The sequence below is a fragment of the Prosopis cineraria genome, unplaced genomic scaffold, assembly GCF_029017545.1.
Source record: "Prosopis cineraria cultivar Desert tree isolate PC_DT_omini unplaced genomic scaffold, ASM2901754v1 PC6, whole genome shotgun sequence".
In the NCBI taxonomy this organism is placed as follows: domain Eukaryota; kingdom Viridiplantae; phylum Streptophyta; class Magnoliopsida; order Fabales; family Fabaceae; genus Prosopis; species Prosopis cineraria.
In genome coordinates this window covers 8,734,977-8,757,303 of record NW_026555337.1, presented here as the reverse complement: position 1 = coordinate 8,757,303, position 22,327 = coordinate 8,734,977, and the positions used below count along the sequence as shown (strand labels likewise).

The following is a 22,327-nucleotide window of genomic DNA, read 5'->3' as shown; positions in this document are numbered from 1 at the left end:
GCAATATGCAGTTAGACGCTAAAAATTCTCATGTGACAGACTTATCTCAGCTTTCCTGGGCAATAGAATCTTCTGATCTCATCCAAGAAAGTCCAGTATGTAGTTCTAGTTCACTAACCCAAAATGTTGCTGTTAATCCTCCTCAAAAGTTGTCTTCTCAGTTATTTACTGAAGTTGCTCCTGGTAAAAAGCAATCAACGGGTAAAAAGCAATCAACTTTTTCACAACTTGATGAGCTTAAGCTGAACTTGAATCTAGCACTAGGGGTAGAATCATCCAAACCTCATTGGTTCAAGGGACCTTTCAGTCGTAAGAAGAAGCTTTCTTTAGGTGAATTTCCTCATGATGTTTTAGCACACAAGTCAGAGTCCTTGAAGCTGTCATCTGGAAGTGAACCTCCTTATTGGGGGAAAGCTAAAAGTGCAAAAAAGGCACATGGTAAAGATGTTTTGTTCCATTCAAATGCCTTTCAACCTTTTGAAGGGTCATACCATTTTCCTGGATTAGAACCAGCAAACTCTAACGTGTGGAAGAATCCTCCTAACCCGCCTCTTTCAAATCATTCAGATAATTTAGGTTTTTATTATCCATATGATCCTCTTGATGCCCCTCTCCCGCCAATGTTTGGTAGCACTTGGTTCCACAATTATGCCAGTGATGAGCAGAATGAATCCACTGCTGACATCCCGGTTGTTACAATATCTGATGAAGATAGGGATGGAATCTTGAGGAAATTCCAACATTTTAAACAGTTTGACACAGTTGAAGACACTTCAGACCATTACTATAATCGCAAGAGTTATTCCTTGAAGCAGGTAGTTTAGTTTTCAGGGAACAGTCTCTTTCAGTTCTGATCTAAATATTTTGGTTTTTCATACAGCTATTTTTCTGGCAGCATTCAAAGAATTGGTCAAAGAGAATTCAGGAAGAGTGGAGGATTCTGGAGAAGGATTTGCCTGGTGAGTGTATTTTAAGTGTTACTAATAGTTACAAAATGGAAGTGATATTTTCCTAATTGCATATCTTTTGTTTTTAGTTTTCTTTTTAAGCTGGTGATCCTCAAATATTTGTATGTCTCTGGTTTCCATCTTTGTTGTTGAGATTGAAGGGAGAGCCTTTTAGATCCATAAGCCACTTGGCATATATCATTATTTTGGTGAATGTATGCATTTGAAATAATGTCATGTCAATATTGTAATTGAAATACTAGGGATTTGAAATAGTATTAAAAATAGCTGTAACAGCATGTTATGGATTACATACTGTGCAACCTTTTGCTATATTCTTTTTGAGTTCTCTCACTGTTTCTTTGTCTCCTCATTGATTTTGTCAGATTCAATATTTGTTAGAGTTTATGAATCAAGGATGGATCTTTTGAGAGCTGTTATTATTGGAGCAGAGGGAACTCCTTATCATGATGGTCTCTTCTTTTTTGATGTTTTCTTTCCCAGTGGCTATCCTAATGTGCCCCCGGTAATGAGTTTAGGTTTCACTACTATATCTTATTGACATCAGTTTCATGTTTTCTGCCTTAAAGTGCAAGTCTGACTTATGGAAAATTTCATGGCAGGAAGTCCACTACCACTCTGGTGGTGTTAGGATCAACCCAAATTTGTATAACTGTGGCAAAGTATGCCTTAGTCTACTTAATACTTGGTCTGGCAATAAGAATGAGAAGTGGCTTCCTGGTGTTTCAACAATTCTACAGGTTCTTGTTTCTATACAAGGTTTAATCTTGAATACAAAGCCTTACTTTAATGAGCCTGGATTTGCTCATATGAGTGGTTCTCCCGCTGGCGAAACAAGGTCCCTGCAGTATAATGAGGATACATTTATTCTATCATTGAAGACAATGATGTACGTGATGAGAAAGCCACCGAAGGTGTGGTTCTAGTAACTATATCATGTTTCATTTTTAAACCTTGATCAAGTTTTATGCATATTCATACATATATAATATATATACATAGACTTATGTGATATGGGTTAAAATAATGACTTTTAAATTGCAAATGAATGGGCAGGATCAAAGAAAAAATCCAGGGAGACATCTATTATGATTATGTATTTGATATGTATGTTGTATAGATTCTAGAAGCAATCTGCACTTATAGCATCACCTAGGGATGCCTTTCTTGTGCCTTCTGGCATAAAAAGAGAGGAATGGGATGAAAAAATACAGTACATTTAGAAACTTCGGGGGCTAAATTGGATTATTTTAGAAGTTGGAACAAAAGATGTGATAAAAACAATGCTTGTGGGTTTGATTTCAGTCCTTTCAGTCAATTATACATAGTTAACATGTATTAGTCCATTCACATAAGCATCCTAGGAAACATGAATACTGATAGGGATGGGTGACTTGACAAAATTTGAAGTGGTAACAAGTTTTTAAAAGTATTGCATTGTATCCATTATGAGTATCAGGTACGTTTCAGACACAGACATAACTCTCTGAGTGTGTCCTTGTATCGTTAGCATGCATTTATGTACATCATCACAGTTTCTTGATATCACAAGTTCTATCTTTTTTTTTTTTTTTAACCTCCCCTTCAAAGAATGGTTAAGTGTCTGCCTAAATAGGATGGGGAATCTTGTCCTAAAAGTTAGCTATTACGGTGGGAGAATCAACCTACTTGAATACTTAATTGAACATTTCATGCTATTCAACACAGGACTTGGTATCCCATCATACTAAGTCTTCATCAAGTGACCCCTTATGGAAAGCTGATGTCCTGACAGTTCCATGAAACTTAACTTGATCTCTTGCCGGTCAGAATCCTTTGTAGGTAACCCTTACTAGAATCACCAACATGGCTTTAATACCAATTGATGAATTGATAGATATCTAACTAGAATGGGAAATCATATCCCACAAGATAATTGTTGAGGTGGGAAAATCAACCTATTTAAATACTTAATCGAGCATCACATACTACTCAAAGTGTGACTTAGTATCTCATACTACCGGGTCTTTATCAGTCTGCCATAATTCAGCATTTTTGTGTTGTCACTCATAAATCTAGTTATAGATTTCTATAATTATCTTGCAATAGCATGCATCAAGAGGGCATGACGTCATTATGTAATTTATTTAGTTATGAACAAAGAATTGGTTGAAGATTACAAAGATCCTTGAAATCATGATTGAAGAATGTGTCAAGTGCTAGGATATGCAAGGCTTTTCTTCATTATAACCACAAACTTCTTAGTGTCTCTTCCTTTTTTGGTGGTTCAAAATCTGACTGTTATGGGCCTTTTTGGGCCGTAGCATTTTGAGGACTTCGTTGCAGGGCATTTCTGCAGCCGAGCTCATGATATCTTGGTGGCGTGTAAGGCGTACATGGACGGTGCTCAAGTTGGCTGCTTGGTCAATGGTGGCGTGCAGGATGTTGACGCTGGTGACAGGAGCTGCTCGAAACAGTTTAAGGATACTTTAGCTGGATTTGTGAATAGGCTTGTCGGAGAGTTTTCCAAGGTTGGAGCGAAGGACTGTGAGAAATTCTTGCCAGAGCCAGCAACAACCGGGAACATGCCGGCAGGTTGTAACCCTGATGCTGCTGTTCCTGCTACCTGAACTCTCCCCTGATTAAGCCCAATTTTGAGACTTGATATATATATATATATATATAGAGGAGGCATATTCAAGTTATACCTAGTAGTTCCCTGTTTTATATATAAAAAATAGCTAAAATCTTTTTATGGTCTATCTCATGGTCACATTGGAAAAATGCCTGCACATAATTTTGGACACTGTATATAGTTGCAGATGATGCTAGTATAGTGTATGACTCGGGGCTTAAGGTTCCTGCTCTTATCATATATGTTTTTTTTTTTTTGGCCATTTTTATTTTTGGTCTAAAGGTTTCGGCCATATTATTCTCTTGCTGATATTTGCAAGAATGTTTTAAGAAGAAACAAATGATTGAACGGAAGCCTATAGGTAAAATGGGCATGATTATAAATATTTGGTCTGACATTTGCATATTTGCCACCAGTGAAGAACAGCAGAGTTAGCATTATTTGCATTAATCTCAGCTGGCATGATTAGGGTTTAGACTCAAGACTCAGCCTCAAGGTCAGGGAGAGAATGTAGGAAGGATCTAGTAATCTTTGTGGAAATGAAGAAACCAGTGTTCTTTGTTCGTTGAAACTTATGATCTTGCGAGTTATGAAGAGGATTTTGTTATTTAACAAGTTTACTAGTTCACCTCATATTATAAAAAATAGCCTTCTATGTATTGAATATTATAAACAAAATTCAGGAACTTGTATGTGTTATACTGTAAGAAGGATGAGCCTCAACAAAATGGGAACTCCATTCCCTCATATAGGTGATATCTTCTATCTGATATTTATTATAGGGTTAAGGAGTATATTTATCTTTAAATTATTTTTTGAAAATCACTAGATATCCTATATTATGAAAAAGTATAAATTCATTCAGGAATTAAAAAAATCATGGCAAGCAGCACCTTCCCTTTTTATAGTATTGTTTATTTCCTTTGCTTTTTTTTTCCTTATAAAAAAAATTAAGGGCAAAAAAATAGGAGGATCTTATGTGATTGTTTTCCTCGGCATCAAAGCAAAATAAAATCATATCAATATTCTAATTATAAAATATTAAACATACAACATCATTATTCACAATCAATAAATGCAGTAATAATATTTATTAGAAGTTGTAATATCTCATGTCTTTTTATATTTTAACCACCCAACTTATATTTTATATATGCAACATTCCTATCAATTTCATCTATCATTTAATATAATCAGTCCAAATACCTGGATTTCGTTTTTTGTGGCATGATCTGATCTTTAATTTTCACCTTTAGATCATTAATAACTTGCGTCTTACTAAACTTGTAGTGCATACATTTTATCCTTGCCCTGCTGAGGTGAAAATCCTTCAATTCCAAAGAACTTTTCCATAATTTAAGTGAAAAATTAATTTCTTCTATTGATTTTGTCATGAGAACTATATCGTCTGTTAAAAAAAAAAAAAAAAAATGTGGGATGTGTTGAGTTAGAACAGTTAAAGCCAAATTAAAAAAAAAAAAAGGTTGAATCACGATGTTTGATGGACACCAATCCTTATAAGGAAGTATAACTTTAACACACGCAACACCAACATTTTTTTCAAAACCTTTTCAAAACACTTCTCTTCATTCCTAATCATGTCAAGAAAAGATTCAAAATTAATTAAATTTGAAAGGATAAGAGAAAATTTAATCCTAAATAATAATATAAAACATTTATACTAAAATAATTCAAATTGAAAATTATTTTGAATGAGCTTATGAACAAAAAAAAGTTGCATATTAGAATATTGCAAAATATTTTAGAACAAGTTCAATTTTATATTTTCAACTTAAAATATATCCAATTTCAATTTAAATATTTTTTAAAAAATTTAATTTTACCTTCTCTAATGGTTAAGACTTTGTCAAAGACTCCCGGTCTATGGCAGTTAATGACGCCCCTAAAGTTACGTTAAAGTTGTCTGGAAATTATCGATAAAGTTCAAACGCAACGTTGTTTGAAATTTGAGTGATGCTATATCCACGAAATTTCCATTAAAAAAAAAAGCTTAAACAATCTCAATTTGTCAGGCTAAAACATTAATTAATGGGAGAATTTTAATAAAGATTTCTTAACCATATTTAATTATATTTAAAGTGCCTAAATTTATAAAATTTCACTCCATTTGATATCAAATTGATGAAAAAAATGATAAAATTATCTTTTATTTAAATTAATATCTAGACAACTCACTACACTTATTCATTTACTTATCAAATGTTGTTAATTATCCTAATTCACTTATTTATTTTTTAAAATGAAATCAAATGAAAGTCTGGACTTTGGCAATGAACAAATAGAGTAGGGCAATTAATAATAATTCATAAGTAAATGAATGAAATATAATATAGAAATCAACAAATTGTAAAAAGATTATTTAAATGTATAAAATGAAAACAAATTAAGTAGAACATTTAATAACATTATATAAGTAAATAAACAAATGAAGTGACAATTAATCAATAAAGTAAAAAAGTTTTAATATTAGTTTAAAAGATGGATAATTTTGTCATTTCTTTAAAAAATTTAATATCGAATAAGTACTCCTGAATTGCAGTGAAATTTCAAAAATTCAAGAGCTTTGAATGTAAAGGTCCTTTATTAAAATTGTTCCTTAATTAATTAAGAAAAAATATAATTTTAGATTCCTATACTTTACTCATATTTTGCTATTAATCCCTGTATTATTTTTTCAGTGTTTTTGATTCCTCTATTTTTATTTTTCATTCTGTTAAATAATTTCATAAATAAAATATAGAGATCTTGAAAGGATATAAAATAATAAAAAATAAAAGTATAAAGATTAAAAATATTAAAAAAATATAGAAATTAATAGTAATATGTAAGTAAAGTATAAGATATAAAGATATGTTTTTTTATTAATTAATTATTTAAATAATGAAATAGTGGTGCACAAGGTGCGAAAAACTATTAGACGCCGTGGAAACCACTCTTGTGGATGACGATGACTTCATAGACTCCAGCAGCCAAAGTCTTTGCCAGAGTTGACTCAAAGTCAACTATAATTGTCACACAGTCACAATTACACCTAGTTTTTTTGGGATGAAAGTCACGCCAACATCTTTATTTTTTTTATTTATATCAAGAAGATTAAACACCTTTAATTTCTTAAAAGCAATTAAATGTATTGGATTGTGTTTGATTTTCACAGATTTACATTTTAGCCTTTGAAGTAATTAAGCTGTGAACTGTGAAGTATTTTTTCACAAATGAATATTAAACACTAATATAATATTAGTAACACTAAAAAGCAATCCTAATCTAATATTTGCTTTTGTAAAAAAATTAGTTTTGTAACATCCAAAACCTATTAAAATATATGGATTGCAGCTTATAAAATATATTGAAAAATGGGCTAATAAAATGCACAGAAAAAAATATTACAATAATAATAAAAAAAGTTGCATGTATGATCACAAAAAATAACTGAAATAATAGGGCCTTCTTTTAAAATAAATTTTAGATTTTAGATTTGTTTATCATCGCTCTGATCAGTAGAATTTAAGGAATCAATTTTTCACTGAAATTATTGAATAATACTATAGCTTTCTTCGAGTGTCTTTTATTTTGTCCTTCTCTTATTGATATCTTTTTTGAATTGTTTTATTTAAAGAGAATAATGTCTTTTTTACCCAAATTAGTTATCATTAACCAACACTTTTTTTCCCCCTTTATACGTGTGACCCGTAGCAAGGATTTGAGTGAGTGTTCATGAGGAGTTGAAGAAACATAAATCTAAGAGATTGTGGGGGTGAGACAAACGTGATCGTATGTGTATTGTATATGTTACCATTATTCAATTTTAAATAGGCATGTAGGCCTGTGACATTGTTCTGTAAACCTAATGCCACTCCGAAGACTTTTTGGTCGTTATTCCAAAAGCAAATAAGAAAAAAAAATTGCATTACTAATTCTCATGACTCATCAATAATAATGCAGTAGAGAGGTCGCTCTTTCTATATATGGCTTTGCATTCTTCTGCTTCTGCACCATCCTTCACTTCTTCACTTTTCTTTGCCTCTTTCTTAAGCCATGAATACGCTTCTCTTCATTCTCATCTTCCTTTCCATTTTCTTCTCTTTCAACTCCCTCTCTTCTGCTTCCACAAACTCTGCGTACAAAGCTCACTGTTCTTCTGTTGTCCCTGAATCCATTCCCGTGAAGTTCAAGCCCTCTTCTTTCCCTCTTCCTCAGCTTCACACAGGTTACTTCAAAGGAGGTGATAAAATCCTCACCGCTAGCTCTTCTTGGCAACAAAGCACCTTTTCTCTTCAAACTAAGAAAGTATACGAGACAGAGACTTCTGGGATCTTCAAAATTGAAGCTTCTCTGTCGTTCATGAGCAGTCATCGTCATTACTACGGGGAAAGCTCCAGGTTCGGGTCTTACTACAGTCGAGGTAGTGGCAAAGTCGTCTTCAAGCTTGATGGGTTCTGGTCAGAATCTTCTGGAAGGCTTTGTATGATTGGGGAAGGTAAAGGGTATTCCCAAGATGGTGACTTTCTTCATCTTAATGCTGTTTTATTCAAACTGAGCAATCTGTTCAGCTCGAGTGACGTGACCAGTCTCATCCATGGAAGATTGGTGAGCTTGAGTTCTGCAGATGATCAAGAACATTTCTTCGAACCCATTTATGCTCTGATGCTTCCCAAGAAGAATTACAAGTATAGCTTGGATTCTAAAGAAGTTGAGCATGATTTTGCTTCTGATTGGACTGATGCTGAAGACGGTTTACCACTAGATTCCTCATCTTTTTGCTCACGTCAAGTCTCCAGGGCAATTAGATGGCTTTATCTGGAGCACCCTTTAGATTGCCATCTTAATCCTGCCAAAAACTGTAATACCATTGGTGGGGTTAATGGATCATCCCGTGGATATATGGTTTCTTTGGATGAGATTGAATGTTCTTCTCATGTTGACAAGCCCAGGTTTCGAGTTCTGGTGCGATTTCCTTATGATGACTATTATTATGGTTACGAACCTGTCAACGTCACTCGACAAACACCAATGTTTGTTGGAGAAGGATGGTGGGATGAGACGAAGAATCAAATACGTGTTGTTGCTTGCAACGTCATGGGAGTGACGGATTCTCCATCATCATTGTCTGGGGCTCATGTTGGTGATTGCTCAATCAGATTAAGGCTCAAATTCCCCCCTGTTTTGTCAATCAAAAACACCAGCAGAATTGTGGGGCAAATCTGGAGTAAAAAATCAGAGAAAGATGTGGTGAACTTCAACGACGGTTTTGGTGGTTCTAACGTGGCCTTTCAAGGCTTGAAGTATGAGTATACCCAGTTAAAAAGAGTCAAGAAATCTTGTCCAAAAAGACACAATCACGTCAAGGACCAAACAAACAGGTACCCAGATGCTTATTCTTATCACATGAGAACTGATTTATCTATTAAAGAATCCAAGAAGGGAATTGGATGGGGTTATTCATCTCCACTAGCTGTTGGTGATGAGATATACAGGGATCCATTCTCAAGTTTTGATTCTGACACAACCACCTCGATTTCGGATCATTTTGAAAACATTGACAATACTACCTTGTTTAATGTTAGCTTCACCATGACCTTGCACACTAATTCAATGTTAGATGACAATAATTCTCTGTTCAACAAGTCCTCTAAGTCAGCGAAGATTTCTGCTGAGGGAACCTATGATGCTGAGAAAGGAAGCTTGTGTATGGTCGGCTGCAGAAATCTGGTCTCAAGCTATAGTGGAACTCCAAAAGCTGAAGATTCTCTAGATTGTGAGATTCTAATTAAGTTTGAATTCCCACCATTTGATGCTACAAGTAGAAGAAGTCACACCAAGGGAAGCATTGAAAGCACAAGGAAAAGTTCAGATCCTCTTTACTTCAAAGTCTTGAACCTAACTGCATATGCTTCTTATACACAAGGGGCAGACACTGCTTGGAGAATGGACATGGAGATTATAATGGTTCTCGTATCTACCATTCTTGCATGTGCTTTTTTGGTGTCACAACTCATTTATGTGAAAAGGCATCCCAATGTGCTTCCCTTAATATCACTTACGATGGTCTCAGTTCTCACATTGGGCCATATGGTACCTCTTGTCCTGAACTTTGAAGCTGTCTTCTCTCAAGACCCAAACAATAAAAACTTTGTGTTTGGAAATGTTGGATGGCTTCACCTTGAGGTGAATGAAACAACTGTGAGGCTGTTAACTATGGTAGTTTTCTTGCTGCTGCTTCGTTTTCTGTGGATAACTTGGTCTGCAAGAAAGGTTGATGAAGAAAGCCACAAGAACCTCCAGGTTGCTGAGAAGAAAACTGCATGTGTCCTTTTTCCTTTATATGCATTAGTGTTCTTAATTGCTCTATCACTAAAGTCAAAAAACAACTATGAAGGTATGATTTTCTTGCTATTCCGTGAATTGTTAGTTCATTCATGGTTTTATTATAATCTCTAACCATATTATTGAACTGCAGCATCATCATTTCAGAGACATTCATCATGGGAAGGCTTGAAACACTTTGGAGGTTTGGTTCTGGATGGTTTTCTGTTGCCCCAGATCATGTTCAATTTGTTCTCAAACATGAAGGAGAATGCTTTGTCTCGTTGGTTCTACTTTGGGACTAGCTTTGTGAGAATGTTACCTCATGCTTATGATCTTTACAGGGCTAATAACTATGACGAACAAGATTATGGGTCCTACTATTATGCTGATCCAAGCGCAGATTATTACTCCACTGCTTGGGACATTGTTATTCCTTTGGGAAGTCTTCTGTTTGCTGTCATCATCTTGTTGCAGCAACGTTATGGAGGTTCTTGTGTTCTGCCTCGTAGGCTTAGAAGGTCACAAGAAGGATATCAGAAAGTGCCTACGGCGACTATACCAGAAGAAGAAGCAAAAGAAAAGGAAAATGAAGTAGAGGCAATCAGCGTTTGAAGTACAGTTTGTGTTAATGGTCTTGGCTGTTTCTAATGTCATATGTAGTAGCTATGAGGTTGGTTTGATGAAAATCTTGTATAAATAAACCTAATGGTTAACAGGGTAATGGGGCTTATCTATTCAAGCCTTGTCTGTTAAAAAGTTCTATAGAAAACTTGACCTTGTTTTAATAGTGGTTCACGTAAAATATATATATGATAATGATAAAATTCAGGGTCGTCTGTGAGGAAGATTCCCCCCCCCAAAAAAAAGCAAAATTATAGTAACTAATTATTTGGACTTTCCGCATGTTATTTATTTATAAGTTATATCATGTTGATGATTTCAATTTTGATAAATGGGTTGATTAAAAATTATGTTGACTATATCATGTTGATGTTTTAATAGTGGTTCACGTAAAATATATGTATGATAATGATGAAATTCAGGGTCGTCTGTGAGGAAGATTCCCCCCCCCAAAAAAAAAAGCAAAATTATAGTAACTAATTATTTGGACTTTCCACATGTTATTTATTTATAAGTTATATCATGTTGATGATTTCAATTTTGATAAATGGGTTGATTAAAAATTAGACAAGTCCAATACATCAGTTAAAAAGCAACAAAATTCTATTCATGTCACATAAAATTCAGTGTTAGGTAATCATAGTCGATCAATAACAATCAATCCACTTGTATAGCTAAATACCAACTATAAACTAAAATATATTCTTTAAATTTTTAATATGCACAGAATAATATTTTCAAACTAACAAAATTACATAATGTTTTTTTCTTAAGATATTTTGGTTAGTTTGATAGTTGATACCTTAAACTTGAAGAAAAATAAGTGACTTTCTAATTTTGTTTTTCACTAAAATTAATAATTATAATATAGAAATTAAAAGCATACCAATAACTTCTTGTAATTAAGGAGGATAATGTTGAAAGAAAAATTAATTATCATATCTTTATTTTATATTTAAGATCCAAAAATATTTTAAAAATTTTTCTTGAGTATGGAGTATTTCAAATTATGATATTATTATAATTTTGGGTTATATTTTAAAAATATAAGGTGTTTTTAAGGTTAGATATTAAAAAATGTAAAGCATTTTAAGTGCTTTAAGATATAATTAATATATTTTTTAAATACATATGATAGAAAAATGATGTTAATTTGAGAATAATTAAATATTTTATTTTGTACAAAAAATTAATTACTCTATCAAAAGACGAAATCCGGTCGTTTTGACCAGGAAATAAAAAAAGATTATGAAAACACCAATCTTGCCCACAAGTTTTTATATTTAAGTTTTTTATTTTTGGGGTGAAGTTTTTAATTTTATTTTAATGTATACTCAATTCAAACGATCTTTCTTGTGATCCATATTAAGAGGAATTTTAATTTCCGTGGCAAGAATAATAGGTTGTTTGGCTCTATCATTTATATTGTTTGGTTGGTGTAAGGTAATGTAAAGATGATTATATCATGTAATTAAAATTATTTGAAACATTGTAATTTGGATTACATCAGGGAACTTATGCAATCCTCATTCATGGTACCAAAAATCAAGCTTTTACCATAGTACCCCTTCCTTCATCTTCCCTCCCTTTCATCACTGAACACCGAAGTCAATCCACCTTGTGTTGCAGCCATTGTCATCTATCCAAATCTATCTTCGTCATCTTCCTCCTCATCCCTTTCTCACCACATCCTCATCAAACACCACCTTATTTTATTTCATCATTCTCCGTTCTCCTTGTGAATTTGAGCTTGCGATAACTTGTTTGAAGTTCTCATCAAAAATTAATGGCAACCACTTCAAAATTCAAACAAAGCACTACTACACCGCCAACTTTAATCTCTTATTTGATACCATATGTAATCTTCTTCTTCTTTATTATCTAGTTGATGCTATCTCCCTCAATTTGTGCAGCCTCTGTTAATCCCATTATTGACGCATTAAAGATCTGGTTTGAAAATTGATTTTATATTTCAATTTTTTTATTTTGTTCTCTTTTAGTTTTGAAGGGTGTTTGCACTGCAATGGGAGAAAAAGACAAGGGATATTTTTATGGTGCTTGGCTCGTGTTGGAGAAGACCGACCATGGTAATTGGTGAGGATAGAAGAAGAGAATGGAATTATATTTTTTTATGAGGATAATTGTGTCTTTTTATTTTTATCTCAATTTAATAAAATATAAATATCAAGTTTGATTTTCATATTTTTAAATAACATATCAAACAAATTTTTGTAACCCCTATGACATTACATTACATTCTCAGCTATTACATTCGATTACATTTTCAATTATTTCATGAACCAAACGGGCCATCAATTTTTCGATTCTTCCAAATTTCATTTAGCCCGTTAAACCTTATCCCCGCAAATTGTATGTTCTTCTATCCTATGGCTTCAGCTTAGCACAGAAGCTCTTGTATCAATCTTTCCTCCGAAACCCACCCACCCACCCACGCAGAGATGTTAGCTTCATCGCTGTTGCAATATCGCTCCCCAATTCTCCATACCTATCTTCTTCCTTCTCGAAGACCCTCTTCTTCGTCTTTCAGACTTCAACCTAATTCCACTTCCCATTCTCGCAGCCCCCTTTTCCTTAAATCTCATCCATTATTGGAGACTAAGCCTCTAGAGACTCTTCTCGTGCAGGCCAAGTCTCCTCCCGCTGACCGATCCAATGAGTCGAAATGGGTGCACGAAGGCTTGATCACCGAGTCACTTCCCAACGGCATGTTCCGTGTACGTCTCGATAACGAAGATTTGATTCTGGGTTATATTTCTGGGAAAATCAGGAAGAATTTTGTTCGAATTTTGCCGGGAGATAGAGTCAAAGTTGAAGTTAGTCGGTATGATTCGTCTAGAGGCCGCATAGTTTACAGATTGCGTGGTAGCTCTTAGCTTTCGGGTGATTGCCCAAAATGTGTTGGTAAAAAGTACTGCTTGGTGGACTCTGTTTGAACCGAGTTAGATAGACTGTGGTGTTGCTCTGTTCTTATCGGGGAAAATAATGCGGATGAATTTGATAATAGTGTTGATGGAATTGGGCGGGTTGAAGATTGCGGAGGAATTGAATTCATGGAAGAGGATTTGACGGTGGTGAAGACTGAAGAGGAGGAGAAATATATATATCTCTTAGCCTCTTAGGTAATACGCTCAACTGTAACTTAAATTATGGAAAGTTTGATTTGCTTGTCCTTTTGTTTCTTTCTTTTCGAACTTTTTGTCTAGAACCAGGTTCCTCTCTATGATTTTGCACCGTTCAACTTGATGTTAAGATAATTTTTGTCCAAAATTTATGATTAGAATTGGCTGGATGCTTCGTAGTATCTTTCATCCTATTTTCCTTTTAATGCATATTTCAATATTTGTTCTTAGTCAATAGGTACGTTTAGCCATTGATTTCTGTGTATTGTTCTATCTATTGTGCCCCCATTTTTTGTTTAGCTTGAATAAATGGTTCACCATGGATGAGACTTGTTCAATAGTGAGCTGCATGACTCATGGCCATGGGCTAAGTAGTAGTGTAGCACGGACACTGACAATAACACAAATAATGTACCTTGACAAATTTTAAGGTGTTAATACCTGCTAGTAATTTGAAGTGTTATGTAGTGTGTGTCTTGTTTTGTGGAACAGAAACATGGCTCTTTTTGCGGTGTCTGGGCCTCATAGCTTATGACTTTGAGGGGGTGTTAAATTGTTAATAAAATAATTTGACCAGCTTGTTTACTAGATAATTAAGTGAAAAGCGAATATGAGGCCTAATTGGCAAAAGTTCAGACCCATCTAGGTAAATTGTTTAGAGCAGTTCCGCTATTGAGCCGAAGTGGATGGCTTATCTGGCATCAGCTTCAAATTTGAAGATTGAGATGAGCTTGATGTATTGGATATGATTTTTATAGCCTTGTCCCCTTTACCTACTCCCTCCCAGGACATGTCTTCCTATGCAAACCTTGGAAACAAAAACAGTTATTAACAGTTAGTTGTCCTAGTGACAATGCTACCTTTCTCGTTTGGAAGAGATCCTTGGTTCAAGCTCAACACTGATGACATGTTTGTATGACTGCGTGTATGCCTGAGTCTCCCTTTCTTATAGGAGGACTAGGTTAGGAGTAAAATTAAAAGAAAAGGGGGGGGGGGAACAATTGATTCCCTCTTGTGAACATTTTTGTTCACTGCAGAGGCTTCATTTATATCTGTTTAAGATTGGGTAAACACATTAGTGCCATTTAGATAGTGTTAGCCCTGTTTAAGAAATCATAAATACCTCATCTTGCATGAGAATGAACTTGGGAGCAAAGTTTAGAGTCAAGAATAGGACTAAATAGTTAATACCATTCCTAATTTGTTTATACTTGTAGACTGTTCAAGACTTCAAACTGAGATGGAGGGTCGCGATTCGTTTGTTTAATATAATTGCTTCTTTCTCTTCCGTGTCTCTTTTCTTGGTGGGTATCTATACCTTTCTGACGCCAATTTACTGAAAAATATATTTTGAAACATGTAGAGTTGATGTATGGTAGTTGTTGATCAAGATCTCTTAATTAATAACATTCTTAAAAGCTTGGTAAATGATAGAGCACAATGATGTCATACAATTCATATAGCTAACTTAATTTAATGAGGTAAGGTTTGTTGTATAGAGTTGATGTGATAATAAAGTTCAGCGATAAGATATTAAAAGCATGTAAAAATAGAAAAACTAAGAAGTATAATAACATCAAAATCAATTTAATGTGTTAAAAACAATAAAATTACATAGTTGGGGTGATGTTAATATGGATTAACCATCAATAAGATGCCCCCTGATTGATAATTGAATGAAATTCATCTACAACCTCATCTTTATAGTGAAACATAGAGCAATTTTATTTTCAGTACACAGCTAAATTATTGCTTGTGAGTCATTTTTACATTTTATTGTGTGGTGTTTATATTAGTTTAGTTGTTGATAGAAGTAGAAATTAGAAGTGTAAGTGCAGAACATATTATACTGTCAATAAGGTGATGAACTTTTTATTTTCGTAAAACAAGTAATATTTTGTATAATTTTGTAGGACTTGTGAGATTCTAAAATTCAATTTAATCACATGAAGCCAGGGACGGATTTAAGGCTGCTCCCATTTTCTTTAGAATTGGTTGAAAATTTTTTTGGCAAAAATAAAATTAATTCTATTGCCGACATACTTTATGTTATTTGAAATCCCCTCCCCCAAAAAACTATATCAAACTCTGGGAGATCCGTCCCTGCATCAAGCTCCAAATGCTGTAATTGGATCAAATGAACTTTTGCTCACTAAAATCTGTTGGATAATATATTCCAAGAAAAACTGCAGTTATAATTTATGTTCAAAGATTGAGAGTTCTAACAGAACTATCAGCATCTTGATCTCAAAGTTTACAATGAACTGTTGAGTATCTAGCAGTCACATTACGTAGAAATGATAGAAGAAAGTCAATGATTGAATGGATTGTCACTTTACCAGACAACGTTGGATAAAGTTCTAGTTCATCACATTGAAATGTTATGTACAATACAGGCATTAGAAGAATTTGAAAACAACTACCCACAAGGTAGGGTTACAGCTGAAATGTTCGTTGGTGAACTTTTCATGTGCTTTTAGAAGAGATATTTTTTTTTCCAACTTTTAGAAGAAATAATTAAAGTGTTTATTCAAAAACGTGGGCACTCTTATTGAACATATAATTAGGTGATTTACAACCAAAAAACAATCTTTTAGACGACTAGAAAGAGTTTTTTTCATTTCTGGCTTGGCATGAAAGTGTTGTGCAAATTTTAGGCGACAATAAATGTAATATAGATGTTTAAACATCATTGGAGGCATTTGCTAAAAATAAAAATAAAAAAAAAACTTCCAATCTGTCACCTATGTAAAAAAGGATAACTTTTTTTAAAAAAAATTTGGCAGGCAGTACTTAAAAATTTTATTTCTATTTTAACGCTCATGTCTTAATGGAGATTATTCATTATTGTAATTGTTTTTTTTTTTTGTTAATAAAGAAACACCGACCTTTTGTTACACGTGGCAATTGATTATGAAGTCTCTAGAACCTGCCCTTTCCTATTGGAGGATGGAGTGGGAATACGTTGTTTGCGTGCCGCCTCATTCCCAAAACCCTAACCCTTTTTGATTGGTTTCATCAGTCTCTTAAGCCCTTCCCTGTTCTACCCTCTCGGCCACAGTCTAACAAAAATGGCAACACGATTGCTGTTCAAGTCCAATCTCACTTCCCAATTCCTTCGCAAGCCCTTCCATCTCTCTGCTCCTATTGCTCAATCAAAAATTCTTGACGAAGCCCTTCGTCTTCCTCTCACCCAGATATCTGAGCTTCCACTCCCTGCTCCTGCCTGTCGTCTCTCCGATTTCCTCGGAGCGAACAAGAAGCTTCACATCGGAGAAGGAGGCTTTCCCAGCACCCGTCAATGCCTTCAGACGGAAGATTCTGCTCTCGGCGGATACTTGTGGGCTCAAGCTCGTCGAGGCTCGTCGTCATCGCGAAAACAGATCGACAGTGAGGAGGAGTTAGACTACGATGACCTGGATGATTCCGATCATTATGGTGATTTGATTAATGACATGTATGATGATAAGGATTTTGATGGCGTGGATGGTAAGGACTTTGACGACGATCACGACGAAGAAGAAGAAGAAGAAATTGATGACAAGCCTAGAAGGAGGAAGTGATTGGAACTGACAATTGTTACTCAATACCTGTTATCGGTTACATTAATAATAGTCTTTTCTATTGTTCTTTGCTTGATGAAATGTAGTTTGATGAATTTGACCCCTGCCTAGTGTTATAGTGGGCTTCATTTCTTAAACAGGTGTTACCTGAATCAGATAATCACTTGTTGATTGTTTTTGTTCATTACCCATCTCTTCTTTTCTATGGATTATTATATTTCTTGTGACGTACTGTTTGCATTTGCTTTTAGTTATGCAAGCAAGGGGGGAAATACACCTTGTTGTTCATTAAGAAACGAAATTTAGTAAGTCATGGTTTTAAAGTTAATTAACTAGAAAACGAATGCAAATGGTGTAGCTTTACAAAAAAGAGATGCACCCATTAAGACAAAATGAGCGGGATATGAGGATATCTGTAGCATGAATTGAGTGATGAAATTAGATAAACACAGCATGAAGAATGTCTTGGGGAGTAGTGGATGATTCGTTCTGGAGATTTCGTTTGTTGCGGGTTTGCTGCTTCAATTACCTGTTAACAGAGTTCCGATTCAGCCAGTGTTTAGCCTCAAGCAAATGAAACCGAGAACCCTGGCCATCAGTTACTTTGGAATTTTACGCAATAGTTGGGGAAGCACGTGCTCCAGGGGGTTCCTACTTCGTAGCCCATCATAAGTAATGAATTGTGGGATGGGATTGGAGTGCGAATGGGGAATACGGGCGGTGCTAACCCTTCTGGCCGGTCTTTGAAAGTTTGGGTTTTGGAGTCTGATTTTTTAAATTTTAATCAAATTTTGAGATCTGATCTTTATCAAGGATCCGTTTGAATTTCAGTTGGGTATAATAGGTTATAAAAATAATTAATTAAGTAATAAATTTTAATCATAATTAATTATGTTATAATGTAATTTGTTTGGATATTGTTTTTTTAAAATTAATTTTAACAGAGTTGAAGATATTTGAATAATTTAATCAAAATTAATTGTTAGCTATATAAATTACTATATAATTTAATTTTTAAATATTAAATATTAATTTTTTAAATATACAAAGTTTAAATTTTATTATGAAAAAAAAGAAAAAAGAAAAGAGTTTAATTTTATTTTTATTAAATTATGTTTTTTTTTTTGTAATTTTTTCCTGGGCTTGTTTTTAGAATTTTTCCCAACATTTTTGACAAATGTTTATTAAGAAGCTGATCGAAGTAACTTACGAGAAAATGCACGTATGAGGTCAAAATTTATTTTCATCCTTTTCTGATCGTTTGGTTAATTTATTGAAAAAATTAATTTTGGGGGGGGGGGAATTGATTTTTTTCCCCTATCCAAATACACACTAAAACGGGGGGTCAGGTTGGGAAGCACAGTTTTTTTAAAAAAAAATTAACATTATTCTTTTAAAAAATAATTTATTTCAATATTATAATTTAACTTTAAAATTTAACATAAATTAAATTAAAATCTTATATCATTTAGAAAATAAATAAAAATTTTAAAATTTTAAATATATATTAGTTGATGTCATTATAATTCACAAAAAAATTTTAAAAATAATAAATGAGTCATATCGATATAATTCTTATAGAATAAGATGAAAGATTAAAATTTTTAAATCAGATTGAAATTTTAAAAGGGAGCATGAAATTAAAATCTCAAACATTTATAGCCTAAAAAAAGGTCTATATCATAAGAGAAATTATCTAAGAGTAAGTGTAAAAGCCAAAGCAATAGAATGTTGAGAGAAAAACATCAAGTTGAGGGACGTTAAATCAAGAGACGAGAGGGAAAGGCAAGTCAAGAGATAGAGAGAGCTAGAGGGTGAGCAATGAGGTGAGAGGGAGAGGTGAGACAGTTAAAGCAAACAAAAAGGTGAAAGAGAGAATTGAATTGAGAGATAAAGAGAGTTAAAGAATTTGAAATAATTGAATGCTTAGTTTTTTTTCTTATTTGTTAAACAGTGCATCCCAAGGTATTAAAAAAAAAAAAGAACAAAGCTTTGAGGGTTACTCAATTTGATTTTTTTTTTTTTAGAATTTATCAAGGTTAGATTTAGAAGCATGATTACTCTAAAAATCTCTTATTTTTCAAGCTCAAATTCTTATTTAAATCAAACTTTCAGATTTAACCTTTGTTTTTTACTCTAACTTTGAGGTTTTTAAGTGGTCCCAAATAACTCACCCTATGTCTTCCCAGGACTGGCCTTTTAGATCCATCGCCCAGACCAAATATAGGAGCAAGGTTTCCTCTTGAAATTATCCTCATGGTCATCAGGCTAGCCTTATTTCCCTCTCAAGACTTGCACCCACAAGGCATTCGGTTCAGCTGTCGGACTTGTTTCTCTCTTGATACCAATCCCTTCTTCTAGCCTTCTCCCATTTTCTTCCTCTTAGTCTCAATTTTAATAGTTGAGATTTAATACTCCTTCCAATCTTATTTATGAAATATTTTTTTTTAAAAGTAATTTTTTATCCACCATATAGGACACTTTGTAAAAGATGAAATACATGTTATTTTTTTATGATATAAAAAAACTAACTTTCATTAAAATGAACCAAATAGTTGAACAAGTTTTACAATAAGGAGTGGAGGGAGTATATTATAAAACTAGAAATAATTTTATTATACTTTTAAACCATTGTCATCAAGTTTTAATAATTTAAATTTATTTATTATTTAATATTATAATATTTTTATTGTTTATATTTATCTTCTTATTAGAAATAATCTTATTTGATATATGGTTAAACATTAAATACAGACACTTTTTTCAATAAGAACTCGAACCTGAACTTATTACGTTGTAAAAAACTAATCTTTTTTATTAGATCCAACTTCTATTGATTATAATAATAATTTTATAATATATTAAATCTCAACTATTAAAATTAAAATTCAATAGAAAAGATAAAAGGAGGGTCGGACTTGATAGGAAGAAGAAAGTCAACCAAGACTTAATAAGCTAAAACAAAGGATATCAAAGGATTATTCCTTGATCCGCTTTTAGGAGATCATATCATATATTAGCTATTCGATCACATGTGAGTAGATGATTATTTTTTATATTAATATAGGAGCTAAAGTTCCCTTCCTTGTTAAATCTACTACAGTCTACATGGACACTAATTCTAAGATACTTCATCCCTCCTCAGGGGTGCGGATATATTCTGACTTCTAGCATGTCACTTCATTTTTTTGGTTTTGCATGTATGGCCTTGTACTAAAGAAAAAAAAAAACAAAAAGAGTGAAGAGTGACGTTCACTAATAAAAGTTGGTCCCATTGATAAAAATGTAATTAATATTTCATACAAAAATCAAAATATAACTTTATATTCTTATATATTATTCACATTTTTCTATTAGTCCTTATACTTTTTTTTAGTATTTTTGATTCCCATACTTTTATTTTCATTATTTTAGATTCCTCCAAGATTTTTATATGTTGTTTATGAAAGGATTTAAAATAATAAAAAAAAAGTGTAGGGATCAAAAATATAAAAATATATATAGGGACTAATAATAAAACACAAACAAAGTATAGGGACTCAAAGGTATGTTTTTCATATTTCATAATAAAGAGAGTTTAAATTACTATTGATGTAAATTTAAAATTTCATTATTTAAATTAAATGTAAATACCTTCATAAGATTATAAACATTTGAGTGAAATATTCGATCATCCCCTTCATTTCTAAGATTTTATTTCCAGTTATTACATCGTTAGTTGATCATTAAATTACATATGTTAGATCAAAATAACACTCTTTACATATAAATATTATCTAAAAATTATTCAAATTATACAAAAAAATAATATATATATATATATATATATATGTTAGTCTTAGCATACCTTAACCATAATAAATTTTCTTAAACATAACTCATCTAAACTTTTCTTTCTCATTCTCGAAGAGGCCAAGAGTCCAAGCAAAACTAGCAAAGGGAAGTTAATTGTGTCGAGAAAAGATGAAGAACGTGGGATGAGCGTTGAGTACAACTGTACAAGCATCATGGAACTAGTACAAGATAAACGGCTTCTATAAAAGGGAAATTAATTGGGACGCCACAAAGCATCAGGACAAGACAGCAATCCCCACAAAACTGACACGAATCGACCAGGCCAACACGTATTTCAACGAACATCTTGTAAACATCCTCAGTTCTGTCTTCAGCAAGTTTCTCATCGTGACTATTGGTTCATGTCTTTGCACTGGTTAACTAGTTCACAGTTCCATAGCTAAACATATGTTCATTCCTTCTTTTTCAAGAATTAATTAAGAGTTTAATTTCCAAATTCACAATCATGATGAGATGTGTCAAAGTCTGAGTTCTGCATTGTTTAAACAATGACGTGCTCATTTGAAAGTTCAGTTAATTTGTTTTCTCCGCAGTTTGAGTCTCCACCAATTGAGTGTCGTGATAGTCAGTATATGAATTAATTTTACTTTCTATGCATTTTGGCAGCAGCCTTATATATTATTTTTTTTAAAAAAAAAAGGCTGTGGAAGAGCATACTGCATCATTGTTATCCAAATTCGGCCTTCTTCACTGCGTTTGTCTTTTTCGTTTTTATTCATCGTAAAAATTGTGATGCAAGATCAATGACCTATTTTCATTTTAATATAAGAAGCGAGGCCAGTGCCTATATTCAACATTTCAACGTTTAAACTTTTGGCGTGCCTTTTGTTTTGTCGTGTGATCACTTAACTAGAAAACAACAACACATGCTAGACACGACCATGTCGATCGAACCCCTTATGAATTTTTTTCCTAACACATCTGTTTTATAAATACATAATATTTATGTCCCATTATTCAATCTTTGCCCTTCATCTCCGAATCGATCGCCTTTCTCTCTATATATACATATTAAATACAATTGGAACCCTATCTTACCCAATTCCGAAGAGACAACAAACATGAACCAAAAAAAAAAAAATATTGAGCAGCCGAAATCAAATCAAATGTATGATACATAAACTAGCAACTACCATTTTCTCAAGCTTGTAAGTTCACGAGGAAATATTAGCGAAAATATTGCACTGGCCAAGAAAGATATGGTGTTCTGTGTTCACGATGATACTCAATCAGATGACG

The 22,327-nt window shown here is 33.2% G+C and overlaps 2 protein-coding genes across 2 annotated transcripts; both read left to right on the top strand.

Annotated features, from left to right (window-relative positions):
• The first annotated feature begins 5 nt into the window (after window positions 1-5).
• Window positions 6-10,521, top strand: LOC129313821 (uncharacterized). The gene is made up of 8 exons (XM_054957232.1): window positions 6-815; window positions 896-959; window positions 1,334-1,473; window positions 1,571-1,882; window positions 3,272-3,568; window positions 6,493-6,577; window positions 7,637-9,979; window positions 10,061-10,521. Exons 1-8 carry the CDS (start codon window positions 6-8, stop codon window positions 10,519-10,521), a joined length of 4,512 nt encoding a protein of 1,503 aa, XP_054813207.1.
• Window positions 10,522-12,989: 2,468 nt separating this feature from the next.
• LOC129313820 (translation initiation factor IF-1, chloroplastic) lies at window positions 12,990-13,424 on the top strand. Its single transcript, XM_054957230.1, has one exon. The coding sequence runs from the start codon at window positions 12,990-12,992 to the stop codon at window positions 13,422-13,424; it is 435 nt and encodes a 144-aa protein (XP_054813205.1).
• The last annotated feature ends 8,903 nt before the right edge of the window (window positions 13,425-22,327 follow it).

Bases quoted from the DNA above. Each gene is read 5' to 3' on its own strand.
- LOC129313821 (XM_054957232.1), top strand. From the start codon at position 6: ATGCAGTTAGACGCTAAAAATTCTCATGTGACAGACTTATCTCAGCTT. The intron at 3,569-6,492 runs GCTACCTGAACT...ATAATGAAATAG, and splicing joins ACCCTGATGCTGCTGTTCCT to TGGTGCACAAGGTGCGAAAA. The intron at 9,980-10,060 runs GTATGATTTTCT...ATTGAACTGCAG, and splicing joins GTCAAAAAACAACTATGAAG to CATCATCATTTCAGAGACAT.
- LOC129313820 (XM_054957230.1), top strand. From the start codon at position 12,990: ATGTTAGCTTCATCGCTGTTGCAATATCGCTCCCCAATTCTCCATACC.